Raw genomic sequence first — 17189 nt, forward strand, 5'->3', positions numbered from 1 at the left:
TTTGGCAAAAACGTCCTCCCCGGCGGCAAAAAAACGCTACGGTGCCGTCGACGCCGACGAATCGCCTGGAAAAACGCTCCATGCGGGCCACGCTTAACACACACACAAAAGCAATAAGGGGACACAACAGAATATAATGAGAGTACTCCAGCGCTCTCTCGGTGAAGTTATAGATGCCGTTTGCAGCTCATATTTAAAAATGCAATATTTCCCATTTCGCTCGACCACATTTGCATATGAGCGTGTTTTTGCCTAAAGTGGATTGGCTCCTGCGTGTGAAAGTGTTTGTCAACACATTTTACGCCTATAGAATTGATCTGAGTTAAAGAATACTGTGAACGACATGGACTGTGATCCCTCTCGAAGTTTTAAAACATATTTTCGGCAAGCTCGGAGGAATATGGCAGGTCTTGTGAACTATATATATGTGACACAGACCCTTTGCGGATACGATACCAATGTTATAAAAATTTTTCTTTAACCGCACAACTCCTAAAATAAAAATTTCTCGAACACACACCTACGCATGTGGAATACGCGGATGCGAGAGCTCTAATGCGAAAGCGCTTTCTTACTTCAGTGCTTGGTAGCCTTAACAAACAGCGCATTCAGCTTTCCAATCAAGTCAAAATCAAGAGGAAGAAACGGGCTTGGGCAGGGCATGTAATGCGAACGCAAGATAACCGCTGGCCCTTAAGGGTAACGGAGTGGATTCCAAGAGAAGGCAAGCGTAGCAGGGGCCAGCAGAAAGTTAGGTGGGCGGATGAGATTAAGAAGTTTGCGGGGATACGGTGGCCTCAAATGGCAAAGGACAGGGTTGATTGGAGATACATGGGAGAGGCCTTTGCCCTGCAGTGGGCGTAGTCAAGCTGATGATGATGGTGACGATGATGCATTCAGCTTTCCATACTTGCTGATTTGTGTTGCCCATGCTGATTTACGTATATGACTTCATCATCACCGAGTGCCATTTATTTCATATTTTTTTCAATAAGCCAGCATCATTTCTTGATGCAGGTCCAAGAAGGTCTCTATGCAGATCACGTGCCCACTGGATATAGTGAGCAAACTGCCCACTGTGGCAGGTGGTAGTTAAATTAATGATTGGTCGCTAGGGATGAGCAACCTGGGCCGCAGAAAGACCACCGCTGGGAGCACCTGCCATCGCACGGTGGTGGCGTATCGCTTAACCGCTGCACACCTGCGCCAGGCGGGGTAGGAGGACTCACAGGGATCTATGAGTGTAAATTAGAGAATGACATACAGCATGTGTGGGAATTAGCTCATTACGCTATCGTGTCATACCCTTAAGGTGGGGCTTAAGTGTCGCCTCTAACTGTTTATTTCCTTTAGTAAACTTACATCGTTTTTTTCATTTTTTTTTTCATTTTTCAAAAGATCTGAGATGGCCTTTCTAATTAATTTGCGTTGAAGCAAGAGCTTTTTCTTAAGTTGGTCATCACTAGACAACGGTTTCTGTTGCAATTATTTTGTACTTTTGTATTTGAATATATTTATATTAACGAAAACTTGCCAGAAATGTAAATAATGGCTTGTTAACAAAAATACCACAACGCAGGTTTGAATGCCTCCACAAGGTCGCTGAAGTATTGTAATACTAAAGGTGGCACTTTTTGGTTATAATTTAAAACTTGTTACGAAGCACTATTTAATGCTAACCATCTGCCGTCACGCGTGGTTTAACGGAAGAAAATTTGGCGCCCGCTTTACGTAGTATATTTAGTGATATGTTCGAGAAGAGGCGACAGCCCGTAAATTGAATTGGGAAGACCGTCGGACGGTGGCGGTAAGCATACTTTTCAGCAGGAAACAAAAAGATCTTTTCTTTTGGAGAAATTACCCAGGGTTGACCTTTTCGGCCGCAAAAATTGCGAAATTTATTTTTGATGAAAATTAGGAACGCCTTTATCTCACTAAATTAAGTGATACTAAACGAAAACAACAGTGTAATATACATCTGAATCAATGCTGACCTGCTCTGAGCTATCGGGGCGAACACTGATAATTTAACGATGCATGCAAGACAGACGACACCGAGTGTGTGCGGAAAAACCGAAAGTATATGAATCAAGAGTTCTGCGGCAAAAAAAAAAAAAGAAGAGGAAAAGTATATTCGCGTCTCGGACACTGAGGGCGAAACTGATTATATGGACTGGGACATTTTGATTCAAAGGTACAAGCTGCAACTTTTAGTGCGGGCGAAATTCGCTTCAGTTCTTTTTCTCCATACCTCTTTGTTCCGTGCAATTCTCGGACCAATAACAAAGATCGAGTAAACGCAAAAGAGGGCCCTGCTCAAAAATCTGCGAAATCTTTCAGGTTACTTGTTTGCAATTGTAACTCAGGGCCAAAATTACCACTACACTGTCGTTCACATGATCTAGATCCAACCGTAGGCGAAATCTCCGCGCACATGATTCGTAGGCGCCTTGAGATTGCTCTGGGGAGTAAATGATGCTCGCTAGTCCTAGGTCGGTCCTGCAGTCGACATGGTGAGTCGACTGAAGCGGGTCCGTGTGGGCTCCCTGAATTTTCGCATGCAAGGTTGTGTGCCGTGCAAGCAGAGGGGTGGCTGCGCTCCGTGCTTCGGCTGCCGCACGCAGGGCTCTTTCCTTCCTCTTCCTCTGGCGCGGAAGGGACGCATTCCCGGCGGTCGTAAAGCGTCGTCGCCTACAAGCGGCGCGCGCGTCAGCGCCGGCGTCTGTCGCCGGGAGTCCGGCTGGTCGGGACCTCCCCCCCCACTCCGGGCGCGGTCCGATAATCGGCCGCGACGGCGGCCGATGCTTGCATCACCGCGGGGCCGTGGGCGTCGGACAAGCCCCGGCCCCTGGTCGTAAAGATAGCGGACCCTAAAGTGGCCCCGTGTCTGCCGCCAAACGTGGCGGGCATGCAAAAGAGGGCCGCCGCTGGTATGCCGACCGCCGCCTCGGCTGCTGCTGCTAGGCGGACCCGCGAAGGAATGCCCCGGGCCGCCGCCGCCGCCTTCGGCAGCGGGGACGTGTCGGATCTCGACGGAGCATACCGCGCGCTCGGGAGTACGCCCGCGGACGGTGAGCGAGAAAGGAGGCTCTCGGGACGAGTTCGCCCGCCCCGCGAGAGCTAATTTCTGCCGGAGACTGGGAGACACCGGGGATACACGCGGTGGCAGTGTGAGCGAACATGGGTACCGGAGTCTGTGAAACTGGAAGCGAAAACCAATGGAGGGAAACTCGACGCTTGCCGTGCCGCGACGTTCGGCAGCACTCAATCCAGTCTTCATCCTGGGACAAAACTCAAAATTAACCGGAAAGTATGTACAGTGTTAAGAGAAAGTCCCAAAAAGCAACAGATTCGGGCTTTGTGTTCATTCTCGACCGTCGTCATCTCCTTTTGAAAATGCTATTCAACAGCGTACACTCAGAAAACTAGCGGAGAGGACCTCGTGGTCTTGTAAGGTTACGCCCACCTATTTCGGCACCTATTCTGGGAACAGAAAAGCTAGCCGTGCCGAAACTGAAGGTTCTCACGGCCATGACATGCAGCCTGAAATTAAAACCTCCGAGCATTCTGAGAGGACGACCCGAGTTCGTGCACCTAAAATTTTAGGCCTGCGCGGTTAGCCTGCGAGAAGGGTTCATATCTCTCGTAGGTCCCTTGGCCCCTGGTTAGTTAGTGTCTTGGAAATAAAGAATGTACATAGGGTGTCAAGAAACTACAAACTACCGGCGCCGTGTGTACCGCGTTTACCAAGACAAGCAACGGAGTTTGCTTCTTATTCGTATAGTGAAGCCCTTACAGTGTTCTTCTTACCTTACGCAGATTTACAGCTTGTGCTCCGCTATAAGCCTAAGAGACAAATCCTGATGATTGGTTACTTTTCCTTGTCGCCGCGGGTCGGACCGAAGACCTGCCTACGTAAGACGCCTTTCTGGATGCGATGCTTGTTCACAGTGCTTGCATGCGGGACCATCGTTAACTGAATCGGACGGCGTCAGTATAAGAGGGGGATACTCACTGACGTTGAGCACCCCTCCGAAGACGGACGGTATGTTGTGGAAGGTGGTGCAGTTCCAGCGGCTGGCCCGGAACTGGAACTGGCACTCGTCGATGCCCAGCTTGGCGCCGCGGCTGACCGTCTGCAGGGCCCGGTGGCTGAGCACGCACAGGTCCCGGTTCTCCTTCACCTGGTAGCGCAGCTTGTGGCAGTTCTCCGAGTGCGCCGACGCCTTGAGCGTCAGCATGTTCTGGTACGTGCTCGGCATGCCCAGCAGCCTGCGTATGCGCAGAGAAGAACCCTTTGGCACTCTTCGCAATATGTGTGTGGGAACGCGTGCTACGCGCCAATAGACATCAAGTTCCTCCCCGGTTCTTTAGCCCACCAATTAGGAAATAAGTTAGAAGACTAGAATAATGTCCCAAGAAGGATGGTAATATCAATAATCAACTATTAATGCCAAATAAGTATCTATGAACTAAGAATTGCAATAGAGGCTCGCACTACGTGTGTGAAGTCTGAATGATAACGGCAGCAAACACGCTATAAGACTACAGTAAACATTCCTTTAAGAATTGGCATCAGAAGCTGTGAAAATGCAGTTCCCACGCCCCAGAAGCTCAGAGTCGTTGAAATTTGAAAAGATTGCGATTTCACACTTTTCCCGGACAGGAAATATAAAGACGGGGAGAAAACAAAGATCCAGTACGCACGCACAAAGCTGGGCGCCATTGCTACAGAAATGAATTACCGCAGAATGACACTCTTCTTGGTCTACTACTTCTTTCTTTTCTTCGCCTTCCCCCAAGCAGATCTGCAAGATAATGTCCTCCGATTCCTACACAGTTATGTACAAGGTGTGCGCATTTAAAGGCGTGAAGGTACTTCATCGTTTTCCAGGCGAGCTTGTACCCGGGCCTCATCCAAATGAGCACTGCAGTGCCGGCGCAAAAATCAATTAAAAATTTTGGTGCAGTCCCTACTTGCATCACTGCAGGGATGCTATGCCAGCTTTCAGGCACTGCCAGAGCTTGGTGGTTCAGCAATCGGCATGCGCTCAAGAAATAGCAGCACTCTGCCTCGGACGGGCGACTCGACACAAAGTGTGACAAGTTTAGTTTTGCTCCTTTTTCCTTAGGCCAACCTCTCCAGCCTTCGTCACGTTGTTTTCTCTCCCCCCCCCCCCCCCCCCCCCCCGCATAAATACTATGAATCAGAAGTTTACATCCACTTTGCGAGGCTTCTCGGTCTATCCTTTCGAATGGTTTTGAGTGAGTCGTAAGCATATATTAATGACGAAACCGACAGATGATAACGCAATGCTGCTTGCATATTGCACGATCCTCCTATTAAATGGTCGAGTCTCGAAAGTTTCGTACTTACTTGACATAGCACCGCGACGCTTGAAAGCGATCCGGTGGAAACGGCTAAAGCGAGAAACTGCATCAAATATTGTGTCCTTATCTGAATTTCGACGAAAGAAGCAACGTCCGTGTATATTGTCGAGCGCATGATGAATGCGTACAGAAAATGTGCGCAGCCATATGCGACCGCTAGACGATGGGCAAATTTGTTCAGGCTAGGCAGATTATTTGGAAGACGACCCGGGGGCCGGTTGGCCAGTATAAGTTATCACTGAAAAGTGTACTGCAAATTGGGCGACACGGATACTGCCAATAAGCGCGTGATGTTGTTTAGGTATGTTGCAATGGAATTGGACATTGGTAAACTGATTACGCAGAAATGATCTTGGACGGACATGTTGACCTCTGAAACAAAGAATTACGGAGCGGAATGTTTTAATTAAATCTTAGCGTTAATTAGCGCTGATGAAAATTGCTTTTACAGGTGGTTGCTGACTGGTCATGGATCTTGGATTGGACCCCAAGGGAGCATCGTCTGGAGACACAATAGTGCTACTCTGTCGGCCAAGCTCAGTACAGCCTCTGAGGGAAAGGTCATGGCGACATTTTTTTACGGATAAGAAAAGTGTTCTGCTGACCGATTTCATCCTAGTCAAAACTGCGATGACAGGGATGAAAGGGATGATGACTGCGATGATTTGTGTCCAAGTACTACTTTCGTTGCATAAGACCAGCAAGAGAAAAACAACAAAACTGAATGCAAAATTCTCGCACCAGCAAAGATTTTTTTCTTTATCTTTAACAAATGACGCGCCCCGCGCACAGCGCGCACACGTTGCATATGAGGCCGTGCTGGACCAGTAGTTCGAACTTCGAAGTCGCCAACCTCCCGCCCAGTACCTGAGAACTAATCCCCATGACTTGTTTTCGTTTTGACGCCTCAAGAAGCAGCTTCAAGGACACCTATTTTTTCATGATTATGAGTTCAAAGAGGCCGCCGAGCTTTTTCTAAATAGTGCGACAAATGTTTCTTCAAGAATAGGAGAACTTGTGAACCAATGTGTGAAGGATTCTGACTTTCGACGGGCCTCAATTGAAGAATAAAAATGCGTTCATAGTTCTGGAGTCCTTATTTCTAGGTTAGGCTTAGAACACACCTTAGTGAACACATTGGACCAAGCGCAGGTAAGAATGCGGTTTGCACTAGATACGATATGCCAGGAAGGTGACACGATGCGCTGCTCACACATCCGAGAGCATGCGGCGATTGCCCTATCTAAGGATGCCTCACAAGTCACTCAGCCAGCGCGGACCGTTGGCCCAGCGTCCGAGAAAGCGCGCCAAGAAGCTCTTTCGGACGCTGGATTACAGAAACATCTGTAGCTATAAAACCCCTTTTGTTGTACCCGACGTGCAGCGCACGCCCCATTTTCCTCTCGCCGCTTTCTCGTCGCTCCACAGCATCTTGCGACCTCGAGAGCCTCTGTTATTACTATTTTTTTTCATGTGACGTCCCCGCGCGCGACTTATGGCCCTCTGGTGCCCATCCGGAGAACAAATACGCGCCCATTACCGCCCAACCAAGCCGCCTTTCTTCGCCTCGTGCGCCCAAAAAGGGAAACGCACACGAGTGCAAAGCCGTGGGCCACGCGCGGCCGGGGGACACGACGGGAACGAATTCACAAATCGCCCAACATAAATCTCGCCGTTTTCTCTGCGCTCAGTGAGACAAAAACGCGACGCGCGGCGCTTTTTAGTTTCGTCACAGTGAATAGAAAAAGTAAAGTAAAAAAAAAATATGAGGCCGCCTGCGTGAGCGTTTCGCACGGGTTCTATACTTGATATCGCTGTGTATAGCTGTCGAGGTTAAAAATACAACTGGCTCGGGAGTCTTTCTGTGTTCCGAACATTGCGGCGAGAACGCGTCGGCGGCGATGCGGGAAAATCGGGGACAACTGGGAACTGCGAACGGGCTTGTTCGTCCGTCCGAAGGACGGGCTGAATTTTTGGTAGAATTTTCGCGATTTTTGTGGAATGCTTACCGCGCCCGCAAACCTATTTGCAGTTGCCCAGTAGTGCTGCGCAGCACAGGGAACAAGAAAAATCTGGTAGCAGGCGCTACATTAAAGGCACGATACTCGTGCGAATTGTGCGGCCCCTCTTGCGTATAGGCAGTGAAGTTTAAATGTAAATCGAGCACAACTTCATTCAATTGTTGTTCTCAATAAAATGCAATTTTCTGGTTCTTCCCGGGTATGTTAACGTCTTTCCGACAGCAAAAAAAAAAAAAAAACATAAGTAGGGTGGAGTAACTTGAAGGTAAAATTTTTTGCTGGCCCTCGAATCAAACTCGTGACGTGCACACGGAGAAGCACTTTTGCCTCCATTTTGAAGCGAATGACCGTGTAGTGTAGCCTCCGGGATCCACGTTAAATATTAGATGCCGACGCGCGTAGTTTAGTTACGAAACCGGCACGTGATGGCGACAGCTGTTTCATTTTTGTGTATTCTCTTCCTTTTCTTCTTTTAAAGCATCCGTTTTCAATGAGAGTGGTGTCTTTGTCATTCGAGTGCCGTGATCCGAGACTACAGGCAGACTTCAATTTGCCTGCAGTGTCCCTTTAAAGCTAGCAGCTACGACGTATGATGTAGCTGTTCCTTCACTGCAAACCGTACAGTTCGCGCGCTCGGTAAGTGCCGCTGCGTCTCTTACGATTTAAGAATGTCTCTCTAGCCTCTTAGGGAATCCTTGTTATCAAGGATTAAGACTCTAATAACAGCCAGATAAGACCGTCTGTACTTTTCGCAAGCATTTGCACCGCATTGCCAAAGACAAGTAAGTAATTTTTGAAACTGTTCCATTCAGACTATTTCTCTAGAGATGACAACGCACTTTACGGGCCACCCTGACACGGGCATCTTTTGGCGGAACCAGCACACATCCGATCCCGGAGGCCGATATCTCCTCGAGCGATGCGCCTGAGCTTCCCTTTGTCCTCGTTACGCCCCTTTTGCCGCACAAAATTGCCTCTTCTCCTCCGCCCCTTTATTCCGTCCCTGTGCTCCCGTTTACGCCACGATGGCCTCCATCCTTTTCTCCCCCATGCGTTAATCCAATTGGCCGTGATCGCATTTCGCGCTCGGTGTAGTAACGCGGTTAGAAGAGGGAAAAAAAAAGGAAGGGAGCCCCGCGACGCAGTGACCCCGCCGCTGTCCCATTCAGAGACCGGGACGGGCGAAAGGGAAATAAATAAAGGGAGAAGAGGGATCACGAGGAGACAGGGAGAACGGGAGCAGCAGGAGGCAGCGGAGGAGGGAAGGAGGACTCTCGATTTTCCCTAGTGCCTCCCTTCTGTTCTCTCCTCCCCGCAACGATGACGGTCGACGTCGGGTGCGACGTCAAAAGCCAACGCTAGCTGGGACAAAAAAAAATAAATAAAGGAAGAAACGCGGAGTGCCCCGCGCGCCAGCCAGCCACCAAGCGACGCGATCCGCTTGACTCGCGGAAGTTGCCTTCGCCGCACAACAGTCGAGCGCTGCGGCTCAGCGGGCTTTGCAAAATCCGGTCAGTGGCGGCGGTGTCGACACGCTGTTTTGGATTTGTCCCCTTTTGCTTCGCCTGCCGGCTTCGTCCCGCAGTGATACACTTTTAGAAAGCTTTTTCCTGCGGCTTCTGTTGTTTGCCCGCTTTTGCGCTGTCGTCGTTTTCTTCTCTGTCGCTCTGTGTGCGGAGTCAACGCAATACGTTTTGTGATGCGCAATTGAGCTGCGGGTAATTTGCATGCGGTACGCATGCGGCGCATGAAGAGCGGAACGGAACAATGAATCATGCGCGCCTCGCGGTTCGCGGTCTTCACTTTTAGGGACGGCGGCATCAACAGCAGGCGCGGACGTTGGAGACAAGTGGCCCTGGCTGCTTCCGAACGGATGAATTTTGTTCTCGTTCTCCGCGTGTTTTCTGGCGGATTAAACCCGGTGCCCGTACTACAGGGACAAACACGTACGCGTCTCAAAATGTGGAGAATATGAAAAGCATCAATTTCATTTTATTTTGGCCTTACTACGGGAGCGATAGACATTATGACGACGAGAGAAGGTTTACAACTTTCAGAGAGCCATTTTTAGCCACTTGAACCTCTGGCATCGCAACCGGTGAGTTGACAGACAACTCCACACGTGCGCGCACGATTCCCCGTGTACAACGCCTGGCCGTTTTTTTTTTTTTTTTGTCACCATGTGCTATCGAAACGAATTTACGCTGCCAAGGTTCGTGACGTTGCCTTCACCGAGTAGCTCGAGAGTACCTCAGCAGAGCCAAGATTTTGATCGTGCGAACAGCGAAATTAAAGGATGATTCCTGATGACGAATAGATACTTTCATGGTTAATTATCGCATCCGAAGCGCGATGATCATTCTTCGGAAGGAGTAACAAAGCGCGTTTTCATTTCTTTTTCTCCACGTTTGCATCATCTTTGAAGCATGCGTCGCATTTTTCTCGGTCAACACGCGCGCACGCAATGACAGCGTGACAGTTCCGTGACAGTCACGGCCTCGCAGTCGTCGAGAGACGGAAGAGGCTTGCCCCTCATCACTTTACCCCCCGCCCCTTGTCAAACTTGTACCCTCTAGTTCCCAATGATTTAACTGTGCATTTTGATCGTACTCTTTCATAAAGTAGCTGGGCTATTGTATGTTACGTCTACATCGTAACAAATGCACGACGTATAGTGAGTACGATGTGTTTTGCGCTCCAAATTCAGACAAGCGCTAAGCTTTCCCACGGGAACACGTAACGTGCTCAGAAAAACATCGCGCACTGGTTGACGCGTGAAAACAGTCAGATGTTTTGATGTATACGATAAGACATGACTCATGTAACTACGCCCTCTGCATAAGCTGATCTCATTCGCAGCATGCTGTCTCGGCACCCCGAGTACAGTGTCATGAATCACGCTAGTTTGACAGACGTTTCTCATCGCCTTATCCGCGGCATCTCCGGGGCACCTCGCTTCTCATGACGCCGCATGCGTCCACGCGACGAACCGTCTGGGGCTCGATGTAGCCTAGATTCCCTGCCTTGTTACTATGCGAACTTGTGGCTAATTTGCTGCGCTCCTGTTGATTCCTCCCCATCATTCAAGACTTCATCACGTTGGGTCAAAATGGATTTTGTGGCTTGACGAAAAAGAGCGCGATCACGAGCGCATCTTCTAAGGAGGAGTTAAAAGTGCGTGACGCTGCTTCATAAGGAATTAATGGCCAAGTACCGAGTGTGCTGCAAGCACTGTACTGGGCATGCCGATGTTCCATTAGGCTAGTAATGGTGGCAGGAAATGTTTCACAGTTTCTGCTTTTAAACAACAAAGACGTTATTACCACGGAAACTAATAGTACTATTAGCATTACACTCTGTATGTCTTTCATTATTAATACGATTATACCTCAAATTTAAAGGAATGAATTCAGTGGCACTTGTCCGATTCTTGCGCCCGCTTCGGCCAGAGAGTGTAGCGATGCAATCCGCACAGATTCACGTCTGCCGGAAAGTTTGTTGGGAAGGCGTGTCGACCGTCGTATATACACGGGCACAAGTATACTTCGAATCGAAACGTGCACGTGGGGCTAGTTCCCCGGCAACCGCTACGAGCACGAGGCGGGCCGGAGAGTCCGTCGACCGCGCAGCCGGGAACTACTCGCACACAACAGTACAGGGGAGCCTGTTCGAGCTGGTTCACATAAGCGTGTTGCGAGAAATGAGATCGCATCGGATTTGAGCCGAAACTTGCGCCTGCTTCGAGAGAACTTACCAGCATCCGCCGTGACTCGAAAACTGAAATGAACATAGGAAGAAGGAACAAAGGAAGCGTAATGAGAAGACAACAGAAATGTAAAATAAAGGAACTGAGTTAAGTCACTGCGGAAAAAAACGGGACCGAAACGAATGTGCACCGGTTGTGAAAAAGGCGAAGGTACGTATATACGGTCGGACTTGCAGCCACTGCCGTCGGCGTAATCCTTTTTCGCGTACACGGGAGGGCCGCGGCGAGCGGTTGCGGAGTCAGCGTGTATTCCCGCGTCGGCGGCGCAAGAGCCCTTAATGACCCGGCAGTGATGCGATCGGCAGAGATCTGGGACCGGGATCTCTCTCTGTGCGCGGCGGCTAAGCCAATCTGGCCCCGCTCCTTCCCACGCGCGGAGACACAAGGACCCGCCCTTGTGAGCGCCGCGCTCTGCTCTCGGGCGGCACTTGAGCGGACCGCTGGGGGTTTATGCGGTGGTGCCCCCGTTCCCTCCCCCCTCCTTGTGACGGACTGAAAACGCGGTCTGCTGCGGCGCTTTTCCACGCGGCTGGCTCGCTACTGTGCGGAGCGGCATTCAAGCACCGGGGAGCGGCAGCCTGCCCCGAAACCCGATAGCAAAACTGTGAGCGGCCGATGCGGACCGAGCCACTAAACGGGACGACGCGTAACGCTGCAGGTCGCCGCGACATGCGAAGCAAAACAGGAAGAAAAAAAGAAGAGAACCATATGCCGACGCAACAGCAACTTGGACAAAAATGAATAGCGCGACCGTTCGTCCCCCTGGTATTCGCTATTTAGTTTAATGCTGACTGCGTACGGATGACAAGCCTTATACTAGCTCGTTTTCTGATCACGGCGAGGAGTGGCGGCAATAACAACAAAAAATATATAGAAGACTACTTTTCGCCCCGACCCCTATTTTTCCACCACCCCATACCCGCCCTCCCCATGCTCTCGGCGCATGACTGTCCAAATACACGGCTTCAAAAAAAAAAAACAAAAACCTGTGACCTAAGGAATTTGGCCAAGGCATAGAAGAGACTGAATATAGTACCTCCCTATTAACAGCCTTTATTTTTCTTCTCTTTGCCTCTCGAATCGTGCCCATCCTCAACCAGCGTTAGGTGACGTCACAGCCCTCACTCTATTGCCCAAACATGCACATCCCTCCACATATATGCATGCTCAGCTCGAGCGCAGGGACAAGCTGCAGATGGTCACCGGCGTGCCACCGCACACAGCCAGGCCCGTCGGAGCGCGAACAGAGCCCGCGGGAGGCGGAGGAGACTGCAGACGGGTTGAGCAGAGAGGCGCCCGTGCACGCAGTCGTTTGTGAGGCGCGGTTTCAGTTTCCGGTGCCCCTTCCTGATTTAGGAGAAAAACGAGACGCTGACCCACGTCGGCCCAACGTGTTGGCATGTGCGTCGAGCACAGCTGGTGGCCTCCGTTGCGCACGCCGAACGGGCAGCAGCAGCAGCAGCCGGTGCACCGCCCCTTGGGAGAAGAACGAGCTGAGCCGCACGTAGGCAGGCCTGTTCGTTTCTATCTGCCGACGACCTGGGCGGCAGCGCTTTACTTTCCGAATCGGAAGCAGTCCGTCTCGCGACCCCCCTCCCCTTCGCGACGAGAGAAATTGGTGTTTGCGTGTGCATGGACGTGGGCCAGCCCCTTTCGCTTTCGTGTCTTGTCCCACCACCGATTTGCAAAGTTTGGCTGTGTGGTCATTGGAAGACAGACATCATCCGATGCTCAATAACACGTTGCGGTCGCGCGCCGGCTCTCTCAGCGGCGATATGAATAGTTGCGCGTTGATTCGGCAAATATTAGGCGACGATATGGAGGTGTGGATGTTATTATACGAGTATATAAGAAAGAAGCAAGTCATTGAAATTGAGTTAAGCATTAGAGGGCGAAATTAACTAGGCAATCATTTTAGATAGCATAATTTTACATATAAAAAAAAACACATTCCACCTGATCCCTCAATCAATGTCACGCATATTCTATGGAATCCGAACCCAGAACATCAGCATGTCGCGTGTAATGGCCTAGCAATTTCGCAATAGCGACAGTTGCCTCGCTCTCCAGCTTCGAAAGTATGTATTTTGCGTATGATGTAGTCTTTAAAGTGTTCACCAGCTCCACATCTGACCACAGCACGTGCGGCGCTGGTGACTCCTCATTTCCCTCTTTCTGTCCGCTGTTAGAGACGGGTTTCGGGTGTCGCTTGAAGTATCCTCGGTCAAGTCAGCTCTCGTTCCAAACAGGAACGGAGCGCCGCCGTGTGAAGGAGTTAGGTGATCGGCGAATGAAGACGAGTAGGTTTACTGGCACTTTCTGCAACGTAAAGAGCAAGCGCGTTGGTGAGTGTTATAGGTCTGTCATTCCGTAAAGTCCCTCGATGGAGGACGGGCCTGTCGAGGAGGGAGCGTCCTGTAAAGCTCACTTGGAACATACCGCTGGACTTGGGTTCACCCCCCTCCCCCGTCCCCGTCAAGTACTGAGCTTGAGCGGGACGAGGGTGTGAAGACTGCGGTAGGTCAAGCACGTGATGTTCCTGATTAGCTGGTGGTGGACAAGCGTTGCCCACACATGTTCTTCATAAGACCCGACGCGCGAGGCCTGTCCGCCGCGGGGGGAAGGGGGCTGCACCATTGTCTCTAGACATGGTCGCGACGATTGATGGTAATGCCCGACCTCCCACCGAGGCGGGGATCGACACGTCATGAGCTACCGGAAAAAGGACATTTTTTAGGCTCAAAGTTCAGCACGACGTTCTATGGTGTTGATGATGGCCGCAATGCGACGCGGCCAAAAACGGTTATTGGTGCCAGATGACAGCAGCCTATTCTCCGGGTTATTCATTACCCCAGGCCTCAGCAGCAGTATTCTTCAGTTAGACGCAGAGTGCACTGAACCCCATGCTTGTACCCAGAAAAAAAGAAAGAAAGCTGTGCTGGCTGCTTCCAGGCAAGACTTGCTGTTGCCGTCCCTAACACCGCTGAATAGCACAGCAATGGTTTCGGAAAAACAGCCCTGAGTGCCTTACGAAAATTCCTTAAATCCGCAGAATTTCAAAGTTGTGAACTTGAATTTTTTTTTTTTTGAATTTGAGAAATAGTTACGTGCTGTCATTTTTATCATCTATGGGGGGCTGTAAAGCTACCTGTGGACATTTGAGGTAGAAGTTTTTCATTGTACATGTAGTTTTCTGGTAGTTCGTAGACGCAAATTTTCTTGCTATCTCATTTTATTTATTTATTTTTATTTATTTATTTATTTATTACATACTATAAGTCCTTTCCAGGATTAAGGTAGGAGCGGAAACATTACATTGTATAGTGACAGAAATACCAAGACAACTGGTACAAACAAACAAACAAACAAACAAACAAACAAACAAACAAACAAACAAACAAACAAACAAACCCGTAACAAAATATGCTTACTAAGTACTACAAAAATGGTCGTAAAGCAGAGACGAAAACTCATCACGAGATTCCACAGACACCACGTCATCAGGTAGCCGATTCCAGTCATGTGCGGTCAGCGGAAAGAAGGAATATTTAAAGCAATCTTTAGCAGCATGGAATTCTTCGACATATCGAGTGTGTTTATTACGGGTTATGCGAGATGTGCACTCCTTTATATAACATTGCTTATCAATCCCAACAGTTTAATTCATAATGTTATAAAAGAGCCACAGTCGTTTGTTTTCGTCGAACAGAAAGGAGCGGTAAGTTGGCTTCACGGTACAAAGGAGATACTGAATCTTTCCTTCGAAAGCGGTAGAATATGAAACGTAATGCGCGCCTCTGAACATGTTCCAGTTCCTGCACTAACATTTTGCTTTTCGGGTCCCACACCTCGCATGCGTACTCCAGCAAAGGGCGCACCAAAGTTTTATATGCAATTAGTTTTGTTTCACTTGAAGCAAACTTTAGTGTTCTCCTGAGGTAGCCTAACTTCTTATTAGCTTTACCAACAATGGACATGACGTGTTGCCTCCAATTAAGGTTCGACGTGATAGTCACCCCTAGGTAACGAAATTCATTTGTGCGTCGGAGCGTGTTTACTTGTACGAAGTACCCAAATCGCCAGATAAACTATAACACTGAGCCAAAAGAAGCCAAAGCGGCCACAAAACCTCCCCCCCCCTCCAACCTCGCGATACCACATATTCAAGCAATGGTGAACAGAATAAGTGATGAACGTCAGAGATAAGGACACAAATTGTTGCAGAAGAACCGCTAACGAATAAACACGGTGCCTATTAGCGATCAGCACCGCGTTACGACAGACTATCGCATCCGAAGTTTCAGCACGACGAAGGAAAGCTCGAAGCATTCACGTGGAAGCAAGCACACAGAGTTTTTCCTTTCAGCGATAAGGAATTACCGTATTTTCCGGTGTATAAGACGCACCCTTGTATAAGACGCACTTGCCATATATGCAAGCTGTCACTGGAAAAGTTCGTATATAAGACGCACCCGTGTATAAGACGCACCCCAGTTTACCCAGTTAGGCCAGTGAGGCTTAATTAAATACGCTTGCGCGACTATCGCGAAATGCACCGTACCTGTGAGCAATTCTTAAGCAACGCTAAGTGATCGAAAAAGGCAACACTCATGCCATACTCGTCCACGTTCTAGCAAAAAAGAACGGAAAAACGATACAGCTCCCCATATGTCCATAACATTTTATTCTACTTGAAACCTTCGAAGTCTTCATCTTCAGATGCGCTATCAAAAGGTTCACCCATTTCTGGAAGCAACTCGGCTGAAACATGCACTACGTACACGGAGCAAAAAAAAAGTTGCAAAGGGTGACTAAAAAAGAACGCCGGCTTGTCTTGACAATGGCGAGAAGCGCGATTGTCACCATCTTTTGGCGCTTCTCATTACTTTTGCTTGGGGCCTCCGAAACAGCCGCGCGTTTGTGATCCCGGAAGTCGTCATCCCCGCCGTTTCATAATATAGATCACCTAGAATGTCGCGCACGGCGGTCCCGGTATTGAAGTATTAACCGTGTTACAACCGCGTTATTGGTAGTGATATTTTTTAGGTGAAAAAAGCTTGAGCATGAACTGGAGTAATCGATGAACGCGCAAAAAAAGATGAAAAATTCGCATATAAGACGCACCCTTGTATAGGACGCACCAGCAAAATTTTCGAAAAAAAGCCGCGTCTTATACACCGGAAAATACACATGCTACTACATATGCCCTTAGCGAGTTAAAAGAACAGTAACTAGAAAAAAAAAAACAAAGTTTGATGCTCAGAGTGAGCGCCCGTTGTTTCAGTGGCTTGTCGCACATGCCTTACACACGAATCGAATCAACGAGAAAACGTCCGTTTCTAAAGAGGAGCTTGCTTAGCGGGTGCATGATACGATTCCTCTACCTTCTAATGCCCATCTTCTATTCTTCTTCGAAACAACATCGTCTGGACGTAGTCCTTTACTTTACAAAATTCCCGACCTATCGGGAGAAATCCCGACGGCGTGCCATTTCAGCTTAACATTGCACAGTTCAGAAAAACCTCCCCTTCAATCAAGTATATGAACCTGCTCAGGTTTACGAACACGTTGAAGCTAAATTAACAGGTAGAATTTAAATTGACGACAGCGCAGCGAGATGTGGAACTGCAAATAAGAGGGGTAACGTCAAGAGACAGGAAGAGAGCAGGATGGGTCAGGAATCAAAAGCCAGTTAATAATATACCAGTCGAAATCAAGAAGAAGAAAGGGGCACGGGGGTGTAATGCGAAGGCAAGACAACCAGTGGTCCTTTATTGTAACGTAGAAGATTTTAAGAAAGCAAAATTATAGCAGGGGCGCAGAGAGTCAGCTGGATGGATGAGAATAAGTTCGCAAGGATAAGGTGGCCGCAGCTTGCATGGGACAAGGTCAATTGAAGGGGACATGGGAGAGGCTTTTTACCTCCAGGGGACGTATATAGTACAACTGCTGCTGCTGCTGATGATGATTATGTTGATGATGATGATAAATCTGCCACCGCACTCGCAATA

The 17189-nt window shown here is 49.1% G+C and overlaps 1 protein-coding gene across 1 annotated transcript in view; it reads right to left on the reverse strand.

Moving 5' to 3' along the window:
• Nucleotides 1–17189, reverse strand: part of LOC149341483 (protein Wnt-4-like) — a 53757-nt gene that overhangs the window by 15396 nt on the left and 21172 nt on the right. Inside the window, exon 2 of the mRNA XM_089543593.1 lies at nucleotides 4016–4272. Coding sequence (XP_089399719.1) covers nucleotides 4016–4272 — 257 coding nt within the window. The remainder of the gene's footprint in view (nucleotides 1–4015; nucleotides 4273–17189) is intronic.

The sequence above is a fragment of the Amblyomma mixtum genome, chromosome 5, assembly GCF_055824585.1.
Source record: "Amblyomma mixtum isolate Tamu chromosome 5, ASM5582458v1, whole genome shotgun sequence".
NCBI lineage: Eukaryota > Metazoa > Arthropoda > Arachnida > Ixodida > Ixodidae > Amblyomma > Amblyomma mixtum.